The sequence below is a fragment of the Danio aesculapii genome, chromosome 9, assembly GCF_903798145.1.
Source record: "Danio aesculapii chromosome 9, fDanAes4.1, whole genome shotgun sequence".
In the NCBI taxonomy this organism is placed as follows: Eukaryota; Metazoa; Chordata; class Actinopteri; order Cypriniformes; family Danionidae; genus Danio; species Danio aesculapii.
Window position 1 is genome coordinate 7,160,560 of NC_079443.1, and position 24,684 is coordinate 7,185,243.

The 24,684-nt window shown below is 38.4% G+C and overlaps 1 protein-coding gene across 1 annotated transcript in view; it reads right to left on the reverse strand.

Moving 5' to 3' along the window:
- Positions 1 to 2,163: 2,163 nt before the first annotated feature.
- The window catches only part of znf804a (zinc finger protein 804A), a 130,291-nt gene continuing 107,770 nt past the window's right edge, over positions 2,164 to 24,684 (reverse strand). Inside the window, exons 2-4 of the mRNA XM_056464711.1 lie at positions 14,870 to 15,013; positions 7,733 to 7,863; positions 2,164 to 7,461 (exon numbers count right to left, since the gene is read on the reverse strand). Coding sequence (XP_056320686.1) covers positions 4,449 to 7,461; positions 7,733 to 7,863; positions 14,870 to 15,013 — 3,288 coding nt within the window. The 3' untranslated portion in view covers positions 2,164 to 4,448. The remainder of the gene's footprint in view (positions 7,462 to 7,732; positions 7,864 to 14,869; positions 15,014 to 24,684) is intronic.

Here is a 24,684-nt window from a genome sequence, read left to right on the forward strand (position 1 = left end):
AATAAAATCAGCAAACAATGTAAATGAAATATAATAACAAGACGCTGATGCCATAAACTTGTATTAATGTCAGCTTTGTGAAGTAACGGCTAGTTTTTAAAGTAACTTAATAAGAGTGCCTGATAACTTAACAGTGCCTGCGCTTCAATGTGCATACTGTCCACCCTAAATGATTGAATATTACAAATGTTATTTACCATTTAGATCAGAAAGGTGGATATGCAAATTGAGACACATGGATATCGATGGTTCACACGAGTTGTTCATAATGGAGACTGATTCACAAATCAATCGCTCCCTCTGTTAGAATTAGAAGTGAAAGCAGGAGAAGAGGTGTTTTTCAGAACACAGATTAGATCAAATTTAACTGGGAGGGAGGATAATACATTTCAGTGCACACAAACACACCATATTGTCTGCAATGTCCATGCGGTCACTTATCCATCGATATAGAGTAGTGATGTAAAATTATAATTTTCGTAATTTAAAAAAAACATTTGCAGACTGACCACCGGGAAAACTCCCGATCATACAGTAGATATATGTATATAAGTTTATATATCTCTGGCTCTGGATGTACCTTGGTCCCACATTCATTTCAAAGGAACGATACCTTGCACTAAAATGGCGGCTCTATTGACGCATTATTTCCAATAGAGAACTACAGCGTAGGCGACATCTAATGTAAATATCTATGGATAAGGGTAGTAGTTTCTGATATCTAAAATGACTTATTTTACTAGCAACAATCACATTCATGATATCAGAAACGAACATTGTTAGTAGTGAAATTACTTTTAATATCAACATTTGGTAAGAGCCAATGGGCGATGCAGTGGCGCAGTAGGTAGTGCTGTCGCCTCACGGCAGAAAGGTCACTGGTTCGAGCCTCGGCTGGGTCAATTGGTGTTTCTGTGTGGAGTCCAAAGACATGCGGTACAGGTGAATTGGGAAGGCTAAATAGTCTGTAGTGTGAGTGAGTGAGTGAGTGTGTATGGATGTTTTCCAGAGATGGGTTGCGGCTGGAAGGGCATCCGCTGTATAAAACATATGCTGAATAAATTGGCAGTTTACTCCGCTGTGGCGACCTCAGATTAATAAAGGGACTAAACCAAGAAGAAAATGAATGAATATAATTACAGTTTTCAAGAATATATATATATTATTATTTTTTTTTAGGAGTTAGCATTTTTGGCTGCACGGTGGTGCAATAGGTAGCATGTTTGCCTCACAGCAAGTAGGTTGCTGGTTCGAGGCTTTTTGCATGTTCACCCCATGTTTATGTGGGTTTTCTCTGGGTCCAAAAACATGTGGTACTTGTGAATTGGGTAGGTTAAATTGACCGTATATACTGTGTGTGTGAATGAGTGCGTATGGATGATTCCCAGTAATGGGTTGCAGCTGGAAGGGCATCTACTGTGAAAAACATATGCTGGATAAGTTTGCGGTTCATTCCGCTGTGGCGACTCCAGATTAATAAAGGGAAAGGAAGAAAGGAAATCAAAATGTAAATGACTGATATCAACAATCAGCAATTACTGATATCTACAATAACATTTTTAAAAACCAAGAACTGAATTGTTGATATCAAGAATTCATATATTGAGAATGAGCACAAGTCAAAACAGCTTCGAAACAGTGTATGTCGGCACACATACACACATACAAAAAACAACAATCGTACTTCAGCAGAAAAAAAGGTATACTGTTTTAACAACAGAGGAGCCCGGGAGAGATGTGACTCAAGGACTGGAGGGGAAATAACAGAGGAACATCTGAGCTAATCAGTCGCATGCATACAGGATGGCAGAATAATTCTGCATAATGATGTCAGTCACACTGAAAGGTGAGGGCATTAACACTGCAACGATCTGAAACCTCTCGTAGTATGATGGTCTAGCAAGCACTGCCTCAAAGTTGCTAGAAAATGACCGTGGCTGTCTCACTCAATAACCTTTGCATGGCTTGTGTGAGACCTTAAGATGAAATATTCAACAGTTCTTCCCTAGCTGTGACAAAACCCTTGGATTTTTTTTCCCAGGCTTCAAAAAGCATGCATTTCCAGTGTGTTTGTAGTCACATACTGTGGACTTCACCTGAGTGTGCGGTGAACCCGAAAGCTGTCTAAGACACATCATAAACGGACACACATGAAAGCAAGCGCTCGTTTCTCGGTTTTATTACATAGTACTTCGGCATCATTCAGTTGGCAAAGTGGCGTAAAAAACATAGTTGTTTTTATCTTATCTAAATAATTCATACATACAGGGTACCTGGCACGATAAAAACATAAAACATATGTACATGTACATTACATGATTTATAAATAGTACTGATTTACAGCATGTACAATTTTTCAAAGCATGTTTTTTTCGACTGCATGAAAAAAAAACAGTAACATCGTGGACTTCCTATGCGATTAGGATTCAAAAACTGAAATTAATTAAGAAGGGGCAATCTGGTGGGATTCAGAGCTTTGTTGAACAGATGTTACAAAAAAACACCAGTTTCTCCTCATCACTTTTGAATAGCTCTGCATCATTTTTTGTCTTTTATTTCTTTGTACCACCTTATTCCAATGCATATTTTACACTATTTAATAATGCGAGTACATGCTTTTAGAAAAAAAAAAAAAAGAAAATAAACAAACTGCAGTTCTGCTTTAATTTCTCCACTGTGGTGTTTATAATAAAATGTGTCTACTTTACATTAATACTTTTTGTCATTTGAAACAATCTTGATTATAATTCTGTATTTTTTTATTGAATCATTTTCACTTTAAATAAAAAAAGATTTCTAAAAATATATGTTTGAGCATAATTATTAGGAAATAAGTACAGTCTACTTTCCATATGGCTATTCGCAAAATCAATAAAGCTAAGTCATTAATTCCAGTTCAACACATCTCCTTTGAAAATGAAAGGATTGGTGGAATTCAAAGAGACAGATTTTCATCTGTTCTTTTCTAACTAGCTAGACTTGCTTTCGGATTCAAGTATCTTAGTAGTTAGTGTTTTAAATAAGTAAATGAATCCTTCTCTTGAGTTTAGTCCCTTTCATCTGATGCAAGCAGGAGAAATTGAATCCTTTGCTAACAAAAACGAACTTCTGTTTTGGAGTTACCCTGAAGCAGGATTTTAATAAATCTACATTAAATATTTGTTGGAATTAATCATATTACCAGCATTTTATCACCAAGGTTTGTAATATGTAATATGTAAATCAACCAGAAATATTAATACACCAAAAAGGGAAATTGCCTGCTTATTTTGAACAATTATGGTTAAAATTAACTCCACATGCCAGGTCATTTGGTCATTCTTGAATGAGTAAACCATTTATATTTATAAAGGTCTATAAACAGCAATTAAAAATATGTTAGGACAAATCAAATTCCCCGCAGAAATGCTACAGAGCAGGGTACTCCATGTCCTACAGATCATTTCAGAAAGATCTAGTCTATGCTCTCCTAATTCAAGCAGGTTACAATATGAGGGATTCGGGAAACACCCATGTATGGATTGCAATTGGTAAGTTTTGTGCTTCTTTTCAAATATGTTAGGCAACAGCATGTACGATCTACAATTTGAACTACATATTAAACTACACAACACATTCGGTAGTCTAAACTTGACTGTGATTCTGTATTCGAGGATGACACTGTCTGCAAATAGCAAAGTAAGAAATAGAATTTGATCATTTTAGTTCAATTCAGTTTCACCATCAGCATTGATTTGCATAAAAACTACTCATTTAAATGAGCACTATGTGTGTGTTCAATGCTACCGTAGCACATAATGCAATTTATACTAGCCTTTGAAAGGCATTTCAGTGTTATATTTAAAGTAATTGTTATACACTGTTGTAAGTGTGATTCTTTTTTTATACCTTCCCACATGATGAATGTTTGTTACATTAATTCACTGCACCATAGAGCTGTGTATACTGCATATAATGACACTTTGATTCATATCATTACCGATTGCAAACAGCAACCATCATACCTTTATATTGTCACTCTAACAATATTAGGGCATGTCTAAGTACAGACTATTAAGTATATTAATTTATATATTAATTTCTTTCTATAGAGATGTGCACCTAACCAGTGTTGTGAATGATCGTTCTACCTTAGATCTAATAAAACTGTGGTCTTTGAAATTAATAAAATCTGTAACAATCTGAATAAAATGTGTATTAGAAATTATCAGGTAGATGAGTTATACAGTTTATTTCTTAATAAAGTGTTGTGCAGCTCTTTTCTGCAAGAAAATCTCTACTGACAACATGGCACAGAAACAGCATCCTTTCCAAACTGCAAAGATGATTCTTTTGTATATTACCCATTGGCTACTTCCTATCTCAACACTCTAAGGGAGCAATGCTGCAGAAGTTTCTTTCACTACTGCAGTACAAATGCATTTTGTCACAGAAAAAAAGCTGCAGAACTAGAACAGAGACTGCAGGGGGATGACAGCAGGATGAGGGGTCAACATGGGCGAAAACATGGCAGGTCGTGGCAGGGCATGAAACGTCACAGTCATTGGGTGAATGCTAGGGGGCGCCACCACGGGTACCTGTGGAGAGGCCACAAAAGGAGAAGCGGTGGGTTGACAGATCTCCGCTCCTAGGGGGAGTCGAGAAACAGGCACTACCTGGGGGTATATGGGTGGCTGTGGGGGCAGGAAAGCAGCATGGTGTTGTAGCATGGTGTGACGTATTGTGATAGAGCCGGAAGGCACAGAGGGTGGCAGGTGAACTGGATGGAGGACAGCAGATGACATGGGCAGATGTGGCCTGTGCAGGACAGATTTGAGCTTGGTGGGGAAAACCTGCTGGTGTAGCACCTGTCCGTGGCTCTGTATCTGCAGGAGACAGTGTCTCTCCATGCTGTCTGAGGGGGCTGAGAATGATGGAGAGGGTAGGAACAGGCTGCCGGTGGTGTGGAAGCACTCCCTGCTTAACTTCTCCTCAGCCTGAATGCCTAGGTGAAATCTCTGTGGTGGGGGTTGAAGGCTATGCTGACATGATTTGTCTTGAGTGGCTTTTTCAGTCCTCTGCAGGGCTAACTCTCTCACATCCAGCAGGCAGGCCTGAGCAGCCGCTGAATACTTGTTACAGTTCTTATAGGGGTCTTGTGCTGCTTTAGACTCACTTTTGTCTTTTGTTGGCTCCGTCAAGAGCTTTGAATTTGTCTCTAGGAGATTTGAACTGCCCTTGGTGCATGAAGCATTGATCTGAGAGGAGGAGCTCTGCTGCCAGTCACTGCTCTCCACCACAGTGTGACCCAGAGCACTGCTAATGGAAGTAAATGTCTGAGGATCAGCCGTGCAGCTCTCTCCATCATCAATACTGCATGATTTTAGGTCTGACCTGTTTGAGCTGTCACACGTGCCTTTTAAAACAAGGCATTTCATGCTCGACTCAACTGCGGCCTTGTCCTGTTCTTCTAAAACAGAGTTGTGAACAACGGGACATTCAATTGCAAGGCATGGAGTTTGATCTTGATACTGTGTCCGCCTTTGTCTTTTCCTCCTTGTGCCATGCTCACAACAGGTAGGTTCTGTGCATTCATCAGAAATATCTGTCAGTGACTGACTGGAGTCACAAAACTCATGTCTGTCGTTTAAAGATTCTGAACGCAGTCTTTTCAAACTCTGCCCTTCACATGCACCATCTCTGTTAGTCACTAGTGACTGAGGCTTCTCCTCTTGCCCCCCTTCGGCTAAACCGGATTCATGAAAGTGAGATGTGTCTTGGTTATGGGGACACTGTTCTATGGACGTAAGCTCCCCTGCAGTTGGATTGTCAGGCTTTTCCCTGCTGTTCCCAAGCACCTTTTCACCATCGGCACAGAACTCATCAGAGAGAATGATGCAGCCCGCTGAGCCGTTTACGTCGGCTGCTGCCTCCTGCTTTCTGCTTCCCACCCCTTCCTCAACTACGGGAGCTGTGCTGCTATCCTCAGCCTGATTTTGAGCTGATTGCTTTGACTTCTCTAATGGATGCACTTGCTGTGAAGTGGTGCCTCTAAATTGGCTATCAAGTCCTTCCACACACTCAGGTCGTCTGTGGAATTTCTTAGATTTCACCATATTGCTCTCTGTCTCCCGGTGTCTGTCTCTCCTCCTCTTCCGCCTTCTGCGTTTTCTTTTAGCGTAACTCCTGTAATGACGTTGATCCCTTTTCCGCAATTTCTCTTCCACTCTCTTGCTTGCATGAATCCAATCTTTGGAATGTCTACACCTGTCATGTGTTTTCAACCTGACACAACTCTCTGTGTCACTTGAATACTGATAACACTTTCTGACCTTGCCTTCTGCTCCTTGGCTGGGACTGTTTCTGGGGCTGGCTGTAGATTCCTCGATGTGCTTGTCAGATTGGCAGGATTTGAAACCTGAGCAGACAGATAATTCCTCATCAGTTTTGGGCTCAGTCATCTCCTGAGTGTCGGCAGACTTTCTAATCCATGTCCTCTTGAAGTCAAAATGGAGGGGGTTGCAACTAAAAGACAGCGATGGCTCTGTCCTTGTGAAGGACACCATCTCAGAGGGCCACTGGAAGATGGTGTTTCCGTCCCTGCTTAGAACAGAGAAAAAAGGCTGGCTGGGTTTTGTAAAAGCATAAGATGACTTTGCAGGTGCTTCCTCAACTTTCTCTTCTCTTTGAGAAGAATCATTCTTAGGTGGCACATCTGAGAATGTCTTTTCAGGAGGCTCACTGATGGCCAAGCACCCCTCCTCTGTAATGCCACTATCCTCTTCTGTCACATCCTCAGAGGTCTCAGATTTACTTTCAGCACTGCTGCTTTTTAAGCTCTCAACAGAGTCTTCAGATTCAAGAACAATATCAGCACTGTTTAAACAAAAAGGGGAAGTGTTTAGCGGGGACATGGCAGGACTAGGAACATCCTCTGAGTAAACAAGCAAAGCACACAAATCTGATGCCGTTGACGAAGGGCTTTCCCCTGCCACAGGGATATCTGATGACCCCTGACTTCCGGTGCTGTCACTTTTTTGGAAATGCTCGCTCTGCTGTGTACCAGTGCTGTAAATCGCCTCCTCACATTTTAGTACTTTTTCCACCATAGGGGACCCAGGGAGGTCAAGCTCAACAGGGGGTGTTGTGAGTCTTTGTCTGCGGCTCCGCTCCATCGACCCCTCCTCCGTGCTCTCACAGAAAACTGCTGCTGATGACTCAAGCTTAACAGTTGCTTTCTTTGGAAAGGAAAAAGAGAATGCAATTTTGCGTCTGAAAGTTTGCTTTTTGGCCCTCCCATTGTATGACCAGGGTGACTGTTTGCTAGCTATGCCACAACTGCTGGAATGGATCTGACCCCCCGAATCTTGAGCCATGCAGTTTTGGTTTGCTTCTTGGGCATCATCATCACAGCAGGACTCCCTGAAAGAACCTTCCACTGCCACTGTGGTAGACTTAAACATAGGACCGCTTCCTGGGGCACTGAAAGGAGAGGAACAAAAGAAACAAAATATAAGACCCAGGTTCATTTACAGTCATCTAACAGAAAAAGAAGGTGACAATTAGATCTGGACTCCCTAGGGATACCTGAGAATTGCACAGTACTACACAAAAATATTTTTTAATTTACATGCTGCTTTGATACTTTAATTTGCACGTATTAAACGACAACCTAGTCTGCTTTTTTTAGACCATATTCTATATATGCATACCCTGGTAAACTGTATATAAATATAAAAAAAAAATCCCCCACCATTGCACTTCTCTGCGTTGTTCAGCAAGCTCATGTAGGCGTCTGAGAGCTCTCTCCTGTTTCCTCTCGTCCTTCCTGGATTTGGAGGCCACATTGCGGGCAAACTCTCTCTGCTTCAGTTCCTTCAGCCTCTGAGGAGGGACAAAGAATATCTCATTCATTCACCTATCTCAACATGTCAACCATGCCAAAGCAACAAAAGCTATTTGAAAAATAATTCCCTTCAACACCATGAATCTTTTATTCCATGCTTTAACAACCTTTCATTATGGAGACTGGGTATCACAGTGCGGTATACACAGCAAAAACGATTACAAATCTCTTCAAGAGAGGAGGAAGGCAATTAAGGTGTTTGCACACCAATGTTATGTTTCATCAAATCCATTTTCTGCGCAATTGAAAAGAAGCTAAGGATGAGGTTGCTAAACTCCATGAAATTGTCCTATTTATTTGAGATAAAACTCAGTGATGCTAGTTTGCATTTGTTTCCGGGTCTAAAAGGTATTGTGCTTTGAATGCAAGATGGATGGAAGCCATCACGACTGGCCGATGCTTGGGCCGTAAATGCATCTCATCGATCAGGATTACGTCTGTGCACACAGTGCGCAGTCACATTAAGTCCGTTAGATAATCGAAATTAAATTCCATTAATAATTCACAAGGATATGATATTCAAGGGTGTTTAAAGAATACTCTCCTTTTGAAAGCACCAGATGTCTCCAAGCAACAACCAGCTCTAGAACAGTTATCACATCCAATTAATCCTAAAAGCTTTCATTCAATTATCCATTAATACTTGATGCTTAGCTTTAAGACAGAAGACAAGCTCTTCTGAAAAGCATTTTTATTGCACTACAGGCTACATGTTGTACTTTGGCAAGGTAGACTTTATGCAAGCGATAGCTGGTTTTTCCAGGCAGCCAAGAAGAGTCATCTGGCCCAACATTACGCATTCCACTCAGGTTGCACAGTTATACACAGTTCAGTGGCGCTGTAACCTCTCTTATTTGAGAAGGCTTCAGTGATTGCATTTACCGTGGCTGGGGCTCATAGTCAGGGGAACGCAAGGCGGTCACATCAGATATAATTTTGTCATGTTAAAGGGCCGCTCAGTGTGGAGTGGGCACATCAGGGTAACTAGTTTGATCCCATCAGGATAGGGTCTCTTTGTGCACCTGGCCTCTATCCTTCAGCACATATCTTGTCGCTCTCTGCTGGCACAGTATGGGCAAACTCAGGCCTGATCTGCTGCGCTGGTTCACTGTCAGCCAGCCTTGCAAAAATAGCAAACAGGTTGGCGTGGGCTATATTTGTTTGACTCTCAGGTGCATTGCTTGGAGGAGCTGTTCTTCATTGATTGTTAATGCATTTGGCGAGAGAAGCTCTGGAATGAGCCGTTAAAGCATGTAGCCTGTATTTCACATGACTGGATGTGGTTACATCATTTATAGTAGGATGCAGCCCTGATGTGAAAGAGCTGTACGGCAAATACCCAGTGAAATCCTTTCATGTACAGTGGGGGCAGAAATGACTGACAGGCCACTTGAGAGTGAATGAAAATTTTAACACAGTAATTTTTTGACCGGACATGTATTCTTAATTAAAAGCAACACTGAGGCCAGTCAGAGGGAGAAGGCTTGGCAGTGATGATTCACACACTGACAGAAACACCAGGTTTTTCTGTAGCTCTGAGCTTTCTGTGGGGCCGTGGGTCTCCCGTACTCTATTATATTCTCGGCAGACATGCCCTGCCAGCTCCCGGGGGTTGCTGGGAAATTGTGCTATTCATCCATCAACCCCGTTTGTTAAGACGCTGAATGGTTGGAGTGTGTTCTTTTTGTAGAATAGTTTGAACTGTGCTGATAGGAGGCCGTGTGACAATCACATCTGAATGACATAAAAACGGCAAGTGCAGCAACTGTATCAGACAGCAAGGGGGAGTGGCTTTTTCTCTTCATAATCCGTTCATTTTCGCTCCTTTTGTGGTGTTCAATAGCAAGGTCATGGGTGGAGGGTTTGTAGATGGTGTTCAGTCAATAGTTCAGTGAGCCCTGTTATTGACAGCGCAGCGGGCCCTAGAGACTCCATGCATTTAGTTTCTGAGTGAGTCAGAGCATAGGGGTCAGGGCCGATATCAAACAGCAGGACAAGTGGTAGAATTAAAGCTTTAACTTGCTATTAAAGGTTACACTGCTATTTTTGGATGCTGCTGGTTCTTAAATCAACATATACTGAGTCTGAAACGACACTCAAGTTACAATATGTTTGTTTGCTGCAGAATATATGGGAATTTAAGAGTTGGGTATCTATCTATCTATCTATCTATCTATCTATCCATCCATCCATCCATCCATCCATCCATCCATCCATCCATCCATCCATCCATCCATCCATCCATCCATCCATCCATCCATCTATCTATCTATCTATCACAGATAGTTGTTATGGATAGCTTTAATAATCAATAAACCCAATGGTATAGCATTGTTATAATATCTATCTATCTATCTATCTATCTATCTATCTATCTATCTATCTATCTATCTATCTATCTATCTATCTATCTATCTATCCATCCATCCATCCATCCATCCATCCATCCATCCATCCATCCATCCATCCATCCATCCATCCATCCATCCATCCATCCACCCATCCATATATCTATCCATCCATCCAACCCCCACCCACCCTCCCACCCACCCATCCATCCATCCATCCATCCATATATCTATCTTTCCACCAATCCATCCATCCATCAATCCATCCATATCACAGATAGTTGTTATGAATAGCTTTAATAATCAATAAACCCAATGGTATAGCATTGTTATAATATCCATCCATCCATCCATCCATCCATCATCCATCCATCCATCCATATCACAGATAGTTGTTATGAATAGCTTTAATAATCAATAAACCCAATGGTATAGCATTGTTATAATATCTATCTATCTATCTATCTATCTATCTATCTATCTATCTATCTATCTATCTATCTATCTATCTATCTATCTATCTATCTATCTATCTATCTATCTATCTATCTATCTATCACAGATAGTTGTTATAGATAGCTTTAATAATCAATAAACCCAATGGTAAAGCATTGTTGTAATATCCATCCATCCATCCATCCATCCATCCATCTACTGACCTACCTACCTATTATTATGAATAGCTTTAATAATCAACAAATCTATCAAGTTATACATTTTCAAACATTATTGGGTGTAGATCTCTTAGATCTTTAACCACTGAACAAACATAACTTCATCTGAAACTTGTAGTATTATTTATCACTGTTTTACAGTTTGTCTCAGTGGCTTTGGTGCATTTCTCACAACACTATTTACATTTGCACAACAGTTAATGCATTTCTCAAAACAATGAGTACAAACTGAAAAACCTAGTTGATAACCTGCAAAAGTCTGTCACTTGCTTAAAATGGATAGCTCGTTCCTCAAAGCAAGTATTCATGTCAATGAATGTGTCAGTGTCATCAAGATGAAAAGTCCTGACACCATTGTTTATGAACAAGATAGTCAAATGGCTTTGTCATGTTTTCATTATGACAGTTTAGTCAGTAAATTTTGTTTCCAATGCAAAAAAGGCAGATTTTGGTGACACTTCCTGAAAATGCTCATAGCCATTTCAAAACTACAGTAAAGTTAGACATCACTGCAGCAAGACAAGTGGTCCTATATTTTATTATATTGTTTATACAATGAATATGCTATGTAGTTCTATTTTTCATATTATTATTCAATTTATGCATCTGAATTCTTACCAAATAGAGCTGTTTAAGTCATCTGGTGAAATTGTGTACATATTGCAATATATACAGCAGAATAAAATTGCAATTTCAGATTTTTACAATATTGTGCGGCCCTAATATTGATTCTTAAATACCAAGATCCATGTCTTATTATTCACAGTTTCAGTAATTGCGTGAATAACCCTTTACTCTATGGGATATATATAAGTAATCATTCATTCATTCATTCATTCATTTTCTTTTCGGCTTAGTCCCTTTATTAATCAGGGGTCGCCACAGCCGATTGAACCGCCAACTTATCCAGCATTTGTTTTATGCAACGGATACCCTTCCAGCTGCAACCCATCACTGGGAAACACATACACACTTATTCACACACATACACTATGGACAATTTAGCCCACCTAATTCACTTGTATCACATGTCTTTGGACTGTGGGGAAAAACTGAGAAAACCCAAACTCCACACAGAAACGCCAACTGACCCAGCCAAGGCTCGAACCAGCGACCTTCTTGCTGTGAGGCAACAGCACTACCTACTGCGCCACTGCATCGCCCTCTATCTGTAGTCTATCACTATAATAAATAATGTTACGACATGTTATGCATGTTATTTAATGCCAATATGTTATGTACAGTAAAAAATCTATATTGCTTACTATTAGCTCTGCTGCTAATTATAATCTATATTTTGTAAATAAATTTTTTGGTACATTTCTCAGATCAGCATTACAATTTTCAAAACAGTAAGTGCATTTCTCAAAACATGTACAAATAGTAAACTGCCATGGATTACCTAAAAAATGCCAGTCTTTTGCTCAAAAAAATCATTAGTTCTTACTAAGGATTCTTACTAACAATTCTTATCTCTCAAAAATAAACATCAGTATCAATGAACAAGTCAGTGCCATCATAATGACAAATCTTTGTGTCATTGTTTACGGATAAGACAGTCAAAAGGCTTAGTCATGTTGTCACTATAACAGTGTACTCTTGAAGGATGTTTTGATCTAAATTATGGCTACAGTTTTGATGACAATTATTTTAAATTGTAGGTTACACCTTATTTGAAATTTTGATAGCAAGAGACTGGACAAGATTCATATCTATGCTGTTTATGTTTGTACTGTAATTTGTTGACAGACCATGTCATGGTGATGCAGAAAGGAAAAGACCACACTGCATAGCACAAAGAAAAAAAAAAATGAAATGTGAACATAGGACAGTCTGCTTAGGGGAAAGCTGTACATGGAGTGCTGTAGGAATTATAGAATGTTCCTGTCTGTTGGGCCACAGATTCTCATTTACATCACAACACTTGTTCTTCCATTGTAACATTGTGTTGTTGTGTTGTGCTCCAGCTACACATACAATTGAAGTCAGAATTATTAGCCCTCCTGAATTATTTTAGTGTTTTCAACACATTTCTAAAGAAAATTGTTTTAATATCTACTTTCTAACAAATTATAACAAATAATATTTGCCATGATGACAGTTCATACAGTATTGTTTTACTAGATATATTTCAAGATACTAGAATTCAGCTTAAGTTAAATTTAAAGGCTTGACTAGGTTAATTAGGCAAGTTAGGGTAATAAGGCAAGTCATTTTAATACAGTGTTTGTTTTGTGGACAATCAAAAAAAATATTGCTTAAAGGTTCAAAGAACCCTTGAGTACTTGTTTGAGATTTTTACAGATTTGTGTGTGCTGAGCATCAATTAAGACAAAGGTAGCCCATGTTAGCTTTAATTGTGAGGAAAACTAGATCAATTTGAGCTTTTGTCAGCTAATTTCATCTTCCAGGTTTAAAATAATTTTTGGGGTGGGATCAAAATAGATTTGTTTTGAAAATCGACGTCTGCCTGTCCATAGATGACGTGTCGGTTTCTCATTATTATTTATAGCTGAGTTTTCATGTCCTATGAGAAGAGCTTGCTTCTTAATTATTTATGACAGCACGTGCTTTCCGAAGACAGACCTGCCAAGTTGTGAGACTGCAGCCGCATATGGTACGCAGTATTTAGCCGTTCATGAGGGGTCGTATGTGTCTGTTTCCATGATCCACAAGGTTTGTTGCATGGTTTTCCCAACGATGCTGTCAAGGTCACCGATACAGCAAAGCTGTTTGTGCAGCAAGCATTTTTGTCAGGAGAGCTGTACGAGAATTGGAGAATGGCGAACTTTGTCTTTTATCAGTTGAATTCCTTACCCTTCAGACACATCGCCTATATCCGTGCTGCTGTGTTCGCCTATGTTTAAAATCCTCCAGATTACCAGCAGGGTTAATTAATGGGATATATAGGACAAGAAACCTGCTGCACTGCATTCGCAATCGATTTTATTCGCCAATTGACAGTTGTTTGCTCCCCTTTTTTTCTCCTACTCTGCCGGCCTACTCCTCGCAGCGCTCCACGCCCATCATGACGCATTAAAAAAAATCTGAGATAGACTTGAACCGAAAGAGGGGGGGTTTCATGACTTTTTAAGGTGTGCAATAATATTGTGTTTAACACTTAAAATAAGTCTTTCTCCAGAAGAAAAAAGAAAAATACTGTGGAAAAATTCCTTCCTCTGTTAAATATTAATTGTTATATTACATACATACATACTTATATAAGAAATGAAATGAAATGAGAAATGAGAAAATGGTTTTTTGATGTGATTGAACAAATGGTTTTAGGAATTTCAAATCTGATCTGAGAAATGTGCCAAAGTGACTGAGAAAAACTGTAATATAGTAATTAATAGTCATATATAGTAACAGGGCTCCTTATAGTTTGTGCCGATAGCCTAGATTACATATAGCGGTATTATGCTTTGGGCATCCCAAGGTTGACTTTTCCACAAGAGAGAGAGCATTAGCTTAGAAACATCTGTCCATCCATCTTTGCACCTTTTTTTGGAATTCAACTGCTGAATGAAGCTCCTTTTTCATTTTTCTCCCTGGATCTGGATCCTCATGAGGCTTTAATGCTATTCTCAGCAAACGTTCATGCATGTTGGCTTTATGCTTTAATAATAAATTGGCAGTGCTTATGAACAGGTCAACAAAACTAGCACCCTAACTTGTTTACGCAGCATGCTGCTGAGAAAGAGATTTAACGTCGCCCTGAGAAAAGGGGATAAGCAACAGAAACAAACAACAACAAAGCACTAGGACTTCCAATTGTCCTGCCTGCTTCTGATCTATGGCCTGCTAAATTAAAACTCTATAAGACCACCACCTCTCAGTCGAAGGGGAAGCAATTTGTCTTGTGCTGTCCATGTGCGCTACAAAAACCATTTGTTGTCATCTTCTAAAACACTCTATTATTGCCATGCATTGCATCGAGGGGCAGACAACAGGCACATTACCTGCTTGTGAGCGTGGTCATACGAGTTGATGTGGTTGTCAAACTCTTGATGCTTGTAATACTGTTTGTCACACAGCTCACAGTAGAAGTTGGCCTTGAGGTCCTCCAGGGCTTTGGCCAAGGTTTTCTCCTTCTCAGCATAATCCTGTAAAAGCAAACAGCATAATCCATCAAGATAAAAGTTTTCAACTTACTTAATGTTTTATGAAAGCACACAGTTTAGAGCGACACATCATTAAAAAAATACCTTTCAATTTATTTTCGATTTTTCACATGAGGAATAGTCTATTTTTTTTTCTCAGTATACACTAGATATGGCCAAATAAGCTCACAAATATGCACACTGATATTAATAGCCAAATTTACATATCCAGTACACATGTTCCCAGGGTTCAACATTTTTTTTCTACTGGGGCATTAAGATTTTTACTTGCCTAGCCAAAATTTTCACTGGCCCCACCAAAAAAATAAAAAATAATTAATCACTCTATTAAAAAAAAAACATTGGCTAGAATTATGCATTATAGGCTTAAATTGTAGAGAGAAATAACAGATGAACTGAGACTGCAGTCAGATCATGAAGCAAACCAATGTTGATCTTTCTTTCGAGGTGTCAGTGCAGAAATAAACAAACAATAAGCCTAATACAAAATATTATAAGATTAAAATATGGAAAAATGATCAGACAGTCATTTCTGTCAATTTTTTAACAGATAAATAGCACTGTGTATATTTCAGCATGCTTTCACTTTCATATTCATTATAAAACGCACATTTGCCGGTAGGAATGACATTCCGCCCTATTCATAATTCGTTCTTCATATAGCTGAATATAGCTATTACTAAAGTCTCTTTAATATAAGTCATTTTACTCGCCGGCTTTGAAACGCCTCTTGGACAGTATGCTTGAGCATTCTGTCTAACTGGGGATACATCAAATTCTCCAAAACTACTTGCCAAGCTTGTGATTGAATTTCATTTTAGGAATCACAAATAAAACTTAACAACAACTGTCTCATAAGTTTCATTTCTAGTTCTGGGTGTCATGTCAGACTGCAATTTACTTTTGAAAATCATATATCCCATGTCTTCCTTCATCTGAGAAATATTGCTAAGTTATGAAGTATGTTATACATCCAGATGCAGAAAAGCTTGTTCATGCTTTTATGACTTCTAGGCTGGATTACTGTAATGCTCTGTTCACTGGCTGCCCACCATCCTCTACTAGCAAACTTCAGCTAGTACAAAATGCAGCTGCCAGAGTTTTTACCAGGTCAAGGAAATATGATCATATCACCCCAAGTTTCGCATTGATTTTAAAATATTTCTTCTTACCTATAAAGCTTTAAATAATCTAGCTCCTGTTTGTCTAACCAACCTTCTGTCTCGTTACAATGCAACCCGATGTTTAAGATCTCAAAACTAAGGGCTCCTCAGTGTACCTCAAACAGCAAAGTCAAGTAAAGGGGGTCGAGCCTTCTCATTTATGGCTCCTAAACTCTGGAATAGCCTTCCTGATAATGTCAGAGGCTCAGACACACTCTCGCAGTTCAAAACTAAATTAAAGACCTATCTTTTCAGTAAAGCATATACTCAATGCATCACTTAGCGGTATGATACATGCATGTGCTCCACACAGGTTTCTGCATCTTGTTTATATACACTATGAACAGCAGCTACGCTAATTATTCTCTTTATTCTCTATTTCCACCTGGGGATACTCATCCCGAGGCCCTCAGAGACTATGCAGTGCCACTGGTTCGATCCAAGACCAGCGACGAGATGATCCCAAGGTTTCCATAATCTTGGACCAGGCTGTATCTTGAGCAGCTGCTGTGGTGGTCATGGAGGAGTGGAGAACATGAGACTGATTCTCTGCACAAGACGTTTGGCCATAGGAGAAATGGTCGTGCCCAACTGAGCCTGGTTTCTCTCGAGATTTTTTAATTCTTCACTTTCGCCAATTTTCGTCAAGTTTTTTCCTTGCCGCTGTCGCCATTGGCTTGCATGGTTAGGGATCTGTAGAGCTGCGCATCGATGGATTTGCTCTTCAGTGTTAGGACTGTCACTAGTGATTATTAAACCACACTAAACTGAGCTAAACTGAACTGAACTTAAACAGTGAAAACTGAACTGACACTGTTTCAATTTACTATGATATTCTATGTGAAGCTGCTTTTACACAATCTACATTGAAAAAAGCGCTATACAAATAAAGGTGAATTGAATTGAATATAATGTTGGAATCACACAAAATCTGCAGAAACACACGTCTGGTCCAAGCCCCTCCCCCCGGAGTCAATATCGATCGATGATTGGCTCTTGTACTAGAAGGCAGGCTTTATTCGCCCAATAGCGATCGACGATTGGCTCCTGTACTCAAAGGTTGGCTTTATTAGCCATATTGACCGTTACACTTTTCTCCAGTCAAAACAATACGAGTGACATGTCTTGTGTATTCTATAGTCTTTGCTATTAAACAATCATAATACACTGTAATATAGCCTGGTTTGTTAGTTCGTTGGATAATTTTGCTTTCTCACTACAATTAATCCACTCTTTAGCTCATTTCAATCGAGCTGAGACAACCTCATTTAGGCGATCTCGGACTAATTGATTTGACGAGGATCCGAGCGCGATTGCGGGTTTCACATATGCTAAACAAATCACGCTAGCTGGGCAAACAAGACAGGTTCTGAAACAAGCATCTAGGTGTGAAACAGTCGCAGCCAAATTAAAGTTTAGTGACAAGATCAGGCTAGTAAAGATCCTGTCTACTGTTCCGAGCATCTTGCACGCTGGCCCTGGGCCATCGGAAAGTCCTTTTTGTCAAGCCTTGTTTCCTGTCATATTTCCCAGTACTGGGTTGCGGCTGGAAGGGCATCCGCTGAAATAGAGACTAAGACAAAGGAAAATGAATGAATGAATGAATGTTTCTGTCATAATGCTATCTATTCTTTATTCCTGAGGATGAATATTTGGGCTGCTCTTCTCTGAAAACGATGCTCATAAAACCTCGGCTCCCATGATGCCATGCTCATTTTCTTCCTCTTCTTTAAAACTCTTTATTAAATATTGATTTACAACAAATCTTAGAAGGGAATACTTTCACCGGGGGCAGATTGTATCTCAAGTCTAATTCCACGCCGTGGATGTATGAGAACTTGCAGATTTAAAAACAAGACGTAAAAAAATAGCTATTCCCAAAAGGTCTCCAATACAAATGACCACAGGGAAGTGGAAAACCACTTCCATTTTAATTGGAATCGGTTCACTGTAAAACCCACAGTCAAACGTGAGCCTGTCAGTTCTGTGAAAAACAGCTTGCAGATGAGGACTAGTAAATCAGCCAAGGATGATTAAGTCAACTATCAAACTTGTCAAGCAGAATGAGATGGCCAATAAATGATATACGATTGTTATCATCAGTCAAGAGCCGACAAACACATGTCTGGTGCTATTACTGACATGATCGTGAGCGTTTCACAACTGCATCAAACCCATTAGACTGAGAGACGGGGAAGCACGGACCATTCAAATGATCCGATGCCTCGTGAAAATAGTCTGTCTCTCACTCATCTTAGGTGAGAATACGCTGCCGCTAAACACACGGCTGTGATATGCAAAAATAATAACATCCCTCTCACCCGTTCCCACTGTGAGGCTGCATGAAACAATTGGCGTGTAATTGTATTTAATAAGTGGCTAGCTTACAGGTAATGAAAACTGAATCGCTTGATTAGCTGGGAGTGCTAGGAAAAGTGACCCTCATTTTCTTTAGCTCAACACCACTGAAAGGTTAGACCAAAATCGCTCGTTCTCTATCAGGGAATGGTTACTCCTTCCTTCCGTAAATGCTAGGACTGCTGTGTAGCAAGCTCTTGTTTTAAAAGACTTATTAGCAACCCTGGAACTCAAGATCAACAACAGAGTCGGGGGAGTTTTCACAAAAAAACCAACAACAACAAACAATCCAAGTTGGTTTTTGCAACTTACTCGAAAGAGTTTGGGAGCAAAATTAAGCAACAGAACTAATATGTGGAAAGAAGAAGCACACAAAACAGCAAATGATGTGGTGTGAAGCTGTGAACTCATTTACACAGCAGATAGATCTAATCACTGCATGGGGGAAAGCAGCCACTTAACAACAACTTTGTGTCAAGCTGAGAAATCGCCCATACCTCTCTGTTCCCTTCTGGATTTTTAGAAGCGAATGGGGTTGCTCTCAAGGGCATGTGACCATAGGCAAATGCAAGGGTAATAAAAAGCGAATAATAATAAAAATTCATGATCTTTAGTGGTACTTTCTAAGGCAATGATCACTGTTACTGTTCCTCATACTTAGCACTTCAAACAACACTTAGGATTAAATTACTGCTCATAATGCATCTCCAACTGTTTGCATGAGAGTAACTGTTATACCTGAAATCAGTTTTAATAAGTTGTGCTACTATTTTATTAGATAAATGATTCAAAATGAAGACTTCCGATGTGTAGTGTTCTTATAAAATGAGCCTCCTAGGTTTATGTTCTGTTATTTCACATTAAAAGCAAAAAATACAGCGGGTAAAATAAATATTGAATGGGTCATGTTTTTTTTCCTGGGAATCAACTATAAACTGTCTAAAGAAGCTGTTGACATTGAATTAAACCAGGTTTTGGTAAAACCCAAACAGTAATAATAATACCAATGGAATTACATAGGGAGAAAGTACTGAACTATTAAAATCTATTTAATACTTTGCAAAAAAGGCTTTTTTTATGGGTCTCGTCTTTCAAATCTGATCTTTATTTTGTATACTCTATTGGACTCAAGTGAGGTGATTGGCTGGGCCATTCTTTGGCTGGATTTTTTTTCTCTGAAACAATTTTTCATTGGCTGTTTTGAACCATTGTCTTGCTGAAATGTCCACCCTGGTTTCATCTTCAGTCTAAAACCTACATTACCAGGATGATGAAGCAGCTATTATTAATCTACAATGACAAAGGGTGGAGGGTTGCTGAAGAGCTACGAAGAGATTTTAGCTGCTGTCTGGGCTTTCACTGTCTTTTTACACCTTTAATACTTTTTCCATCTGTCATTTTATTTTATTACGCATAACTTAATTTGTAATCTAATTCGTTTATTTGTCTTTGCATATACAGTATGGCATACCTGTCAACATTGGGATGTGAAAATAAGAGATATATCCATCATAACACAGTATAGCTTATTAAAATAAATAGCTATTATAAAGAAACTGAGTCAAGTGATCAAATCTCATTAATCTTTTCTTCACTGTATATAACTTACACATTCTGATTAAAGAGCAGCAAATTAATCTCTCGTTTTTTTGTTTGATTACTTTAAACAGTTGTCACTTTAAAAATGCACACATCTAACGTTATGATGAAAGCATTCTATTGGTTTCCTAACTTTTTATGCTCATTTAGGACAAAATTAGTTGTGTTTGGAAACAAACTCCACCAAGACATCTTTAGATGTTATTATTATTATTAATTATGTGTATATGTCTGTTCAAACATGCACCCAAAACCCAGACGTTCCCTCCGCTTTAAATCGTATGTACAGAATCCGTTTGGGAAACAGCGTCTATTTACCAACATGGAGAGCATCAGCTGACAGTCACGCACCGCTATAAGGTAATCCCGCCGTTTTTATAATTATTTCAAAGTGTTTTCATACCTGAGTTATGACCCTGGTCTGGGGTCAAGGCCGCTACATAAAATAACACCCGACAAATAAAATTAACTTTTAATGACCCCTTTGTGTAGGGTCTCTTTATTTGTCTTTTTCTTTTTTATGACCAAGAAAAACATGAAGCCAACTACCTGTGAACCCACAGAAAAATAATAAACAAAAATACACCCAAATGAAACTTACTACACCTAATAAAATAACAGAAATAAAAATACTAAATCTACACCTATCTCCCTAAGAACCAAAACAGGTGAAAATATTTACAAAAAGAAAAGTGGCGTCCAACCCCTACTGCCTTTTACCGTATATATATTTACAATATTAACAAATCAACAAACACACAAGCTAAAACAAAAATAAAATATCAATATCTTGAAAATATCAAGACAACGGCACCTTTAAAAAATGTTTTCTGAGAAAAATAGTGCCTTTTCTATGTCATAAAAGTTAAATGACTGAACCTACACATAGAAACCTGTAAAAAAAAAATCAGATAGGACCTAAGATAGGACCTAAGACCAGAGAACTTGCTAGAGATTTGGTGCTGGGTTCCTGAACTAGTAAACAGAACTTCATGTATTACAAGAAATAGACTTTATGTATTACAAGAAATTTTGAAATTTATTTACAACATATTTGGAAATGCTAGGGTTCCAAATATGTTGTAAATAAATTTCAAGATTTCTTGTAATCCATGAAGTCTATTTCTTGTAATACATGAAGTTTTAGACTAACATTTGTTTATACAATATATTTTATAAAATATATTACAACACATTTTTTTTCTGATTTGATTCCTTCTGGTTGTGTACTGTAGGTCATGCAAGAAAATCAGCAATCAACATTGTTGTCTGTAGTGGGATTCCTGATTGCAATGCATTACAAAAGCAGTGTAAACACACATTTTCATAGTACATTTGCCTCCTTGCATGCCCCAAGCAAAACAAAGGAAACTCCAGCCTTGGACCAATATCAATAGTAAGGATATTTTCCATTCAGGGGTTTAAAGAAGTTTGTTAAACTAAATATTCTCAATGATTTCTCACTTTTCTGATATTGAAAGAATGAATAGTGAAATAAACCAGAGAAAAGCATCCAACTCAAAGGAGGCGGAGCACAAAGCCACACCCACCTATTACTTCATCACCATAACCTAATGCTAGTTCAAATATGCTAGAAGAAAACTTTTCCAAAACTTTTGAAACCTTTTTTTGCCTAATTGGGTGACAATTTGTTCTTCCGTATTGCTGGAAGAATACCAAGGTCTTTAAGTACCCACAAATGCTTCCCTTTGGGTTAATGACTTAAGCTGTAGCCCACAAGGAGGACACTATTTATCTTTTTATCATAGTCTCGAGACTAACCCAATGCCGGAATAATTAACGCAAGCCACATTTAGAAACATTTTGCAAACTAAACATTTGTCTTTTGTTTAATATTTGTAGCAGCACGCAGACTTCAATCTGGCATTCCATTAAAACATCAAAAGACAAGGGTATTTACATACAGTGGATTACTGCCTGACTTAAAACAAATCCTGCGATGGGTTGACACACAGGGGGTGTTCATATAAATAGCACACTTCTAAAGCATCACAATGAATCTCCCAAATCTGAAGCGCTACTTTACATGGCTTCTCTCTCTGTCTCTCTCTTTTTTTTAAATCAAACATCAAGCATGAGAACACGAAGCGTTGAAGATCAAGTGGCTCTTTATGCATTTATGGGACTACCAAACAAGGTCAACCACAAGGGTGGGAACCACAGAGCCACCGCACATCAGAAATTTATTGAAACATAAAGACAAAATATGATTGACATGAGCGGTGATCAGAGTGGCTGTGATTGCTCTTTTTATAGCATACCTGGGTTATGAGTGATGGCTTTTACTGTATGTGGCGTTAAAAAGGGTCAATTGCTGAGCGGAGCGTATTTTGGTGCAAATAGAGAAAATGAGGACGGTCCTTTGCTAAATCGCATCAAGTGATTCATGAATTAAACAGGACATTAAACCCTGTCTCAAATAAAATTAATTAAAACAACGTGTTGATTAATTAATGCTTATTTCCAGAAGCTGTAGAACAATATCTAGTCAAGAAAATCAAAACTGCAATTTCACCGGGGATCAGTTCATTTTTTTTATACAGTTTCTCGCATAATTTATGAGGAAATAGAAAATATTAACTTTGCATATCGCTCAAGGGCAAATCTGCTGTAAATCTCATGCATATTTTCAGCCTGTTCTATTAATGACTAAATGTTTTCTACAGTAACCAGCAGAGATGGCAACACTTTAGACAAATCACAAACTTCTAAAGGCCCATGTTCATCCTGACCTGGAGTGAAAAATCACTTAATTATGATATCACAAGCACATAAATATGTGATTGCCCCTTTTTATATACAGTACTGTATATCAATCCTGTTTAGTATTCAGCAACCATTAAGAAGAATGAGCTACAAGAACAGAGCAATAGTAGCCAACCAATGGTCATTTAAACATGTTAAAACATTTATAACAATATTTGTGTTGTAGCGATTTTTGAAGATCATAAAAGCATGGAAAGTGAACAGAAGTGCATCTGACAATTTTTGAAAGTGAATTTTTCACTTGTTTGGTGATACATTATTGTTTTACAGTAAACTCAATTTGATTTCATTTTTATTTCCATTTATTTTTTCGTCTGTAAAATTATTAAACAAGAGAACCGAATGAAAGGGAATACAATGAAGTGTGTTTGAAAACAATGCCTGCAACCATACCTCATTGGCCTCAGCCAAAAGTCCAGAACAACTAGTCTACTAAATAATTATATGGTATCAAATGTTAATAATTACATTAATGGTTTAAATAGTATGTATTTATGTATGTACATTACCTGACAAAAGTCTTGCATATCCAAGTTTTAAAAACAACAAATAATTACCTGACTTCTAGTTGATCATTTGGTATCAGAAGTGGCAGATATGAGAGGCAAAGGCCTCTAGATCATGCTTATTTTACCAAAATAAAATAAATTATTGAATTAGAACAGTAAGGTCTGACTTTGCTTAGACAAAAAACTAATAGAAATAAAGTACAATAAAGAATATAAAGTCATGGTGCAGTGGAAAAAATAATTAATATTATGTATGACTCCCATGAGCTTGGACGACTGCATCCATACATCTCTCCAGTGACTCAAATAACTTATTAATAAAGTCATCTGGAATGGCAAAGAAAGTGTTCTTGCAGGACTCGCAGAGTTCATCAAGATTCTTTGAATTCATCCTCCTCCATCATCTTACCCCAAACATGCTCAGTAATGTCTATGTCTGGTGTCTGGGCTGGCCAATCCTGGAGCACCTTGATCTTTTCTTTCAGGAACTTTGATGTGGAGGCTGAAGTATGAGATGCGCTATCCTGCTAAAGAATTTGCCCTCTCCTGTGGTTTGAAATGTAACGGGCACGTTACTACTGTATATGGGCCCCCATACAGAATGTAACTCCAAACCATGACTTTCCTTCACCAAACTTGACCGATTTCTATGAAAATCGGGTCCATGAGGGTTCCAATAGGATGTTGTTCAATAGATGATTTATGAAATCATTCAAGCATCTACCTTCTGTCACTTTTCCAAATGATCAACTAGAAGTCAAGTTATTATTTGTTGATCCTGAATGTGGGATCAATGACAAGTCTTTCGTCAGGTAGGGTTATTATTATTATTGTTATGTAAAAATGGACATTAACTAAACTGTTGGTTGCAAGACCTTTATAGATCTTTATAGTCTTTAAATCTTTAAAGTGGGAACAAACACAAAGTTGTTAGAACAGGATACAATAAAATAAACAAAACTGACTATTTAAAATATTATAATGCATTTCTCACTGACTCTGATAGCATCGTTCTTTGTGTTTAAACTGTCAGAAACAGTGTCAGTCATCAAAGAGCCTGATTCAAAATGATTCATTTCTCAAATGAGTACCCCATTTTCTCATCCTTCATGTCTTTTCAAATGAAAATTGTAATTAAAACACACACTGTGTACACTACTTCCCCCTCCAGCTACGGCAAACAGCGGAAAACCACAACACAGACTCTGCTGGCTGCATGGCGGAACCGTAACGTAAA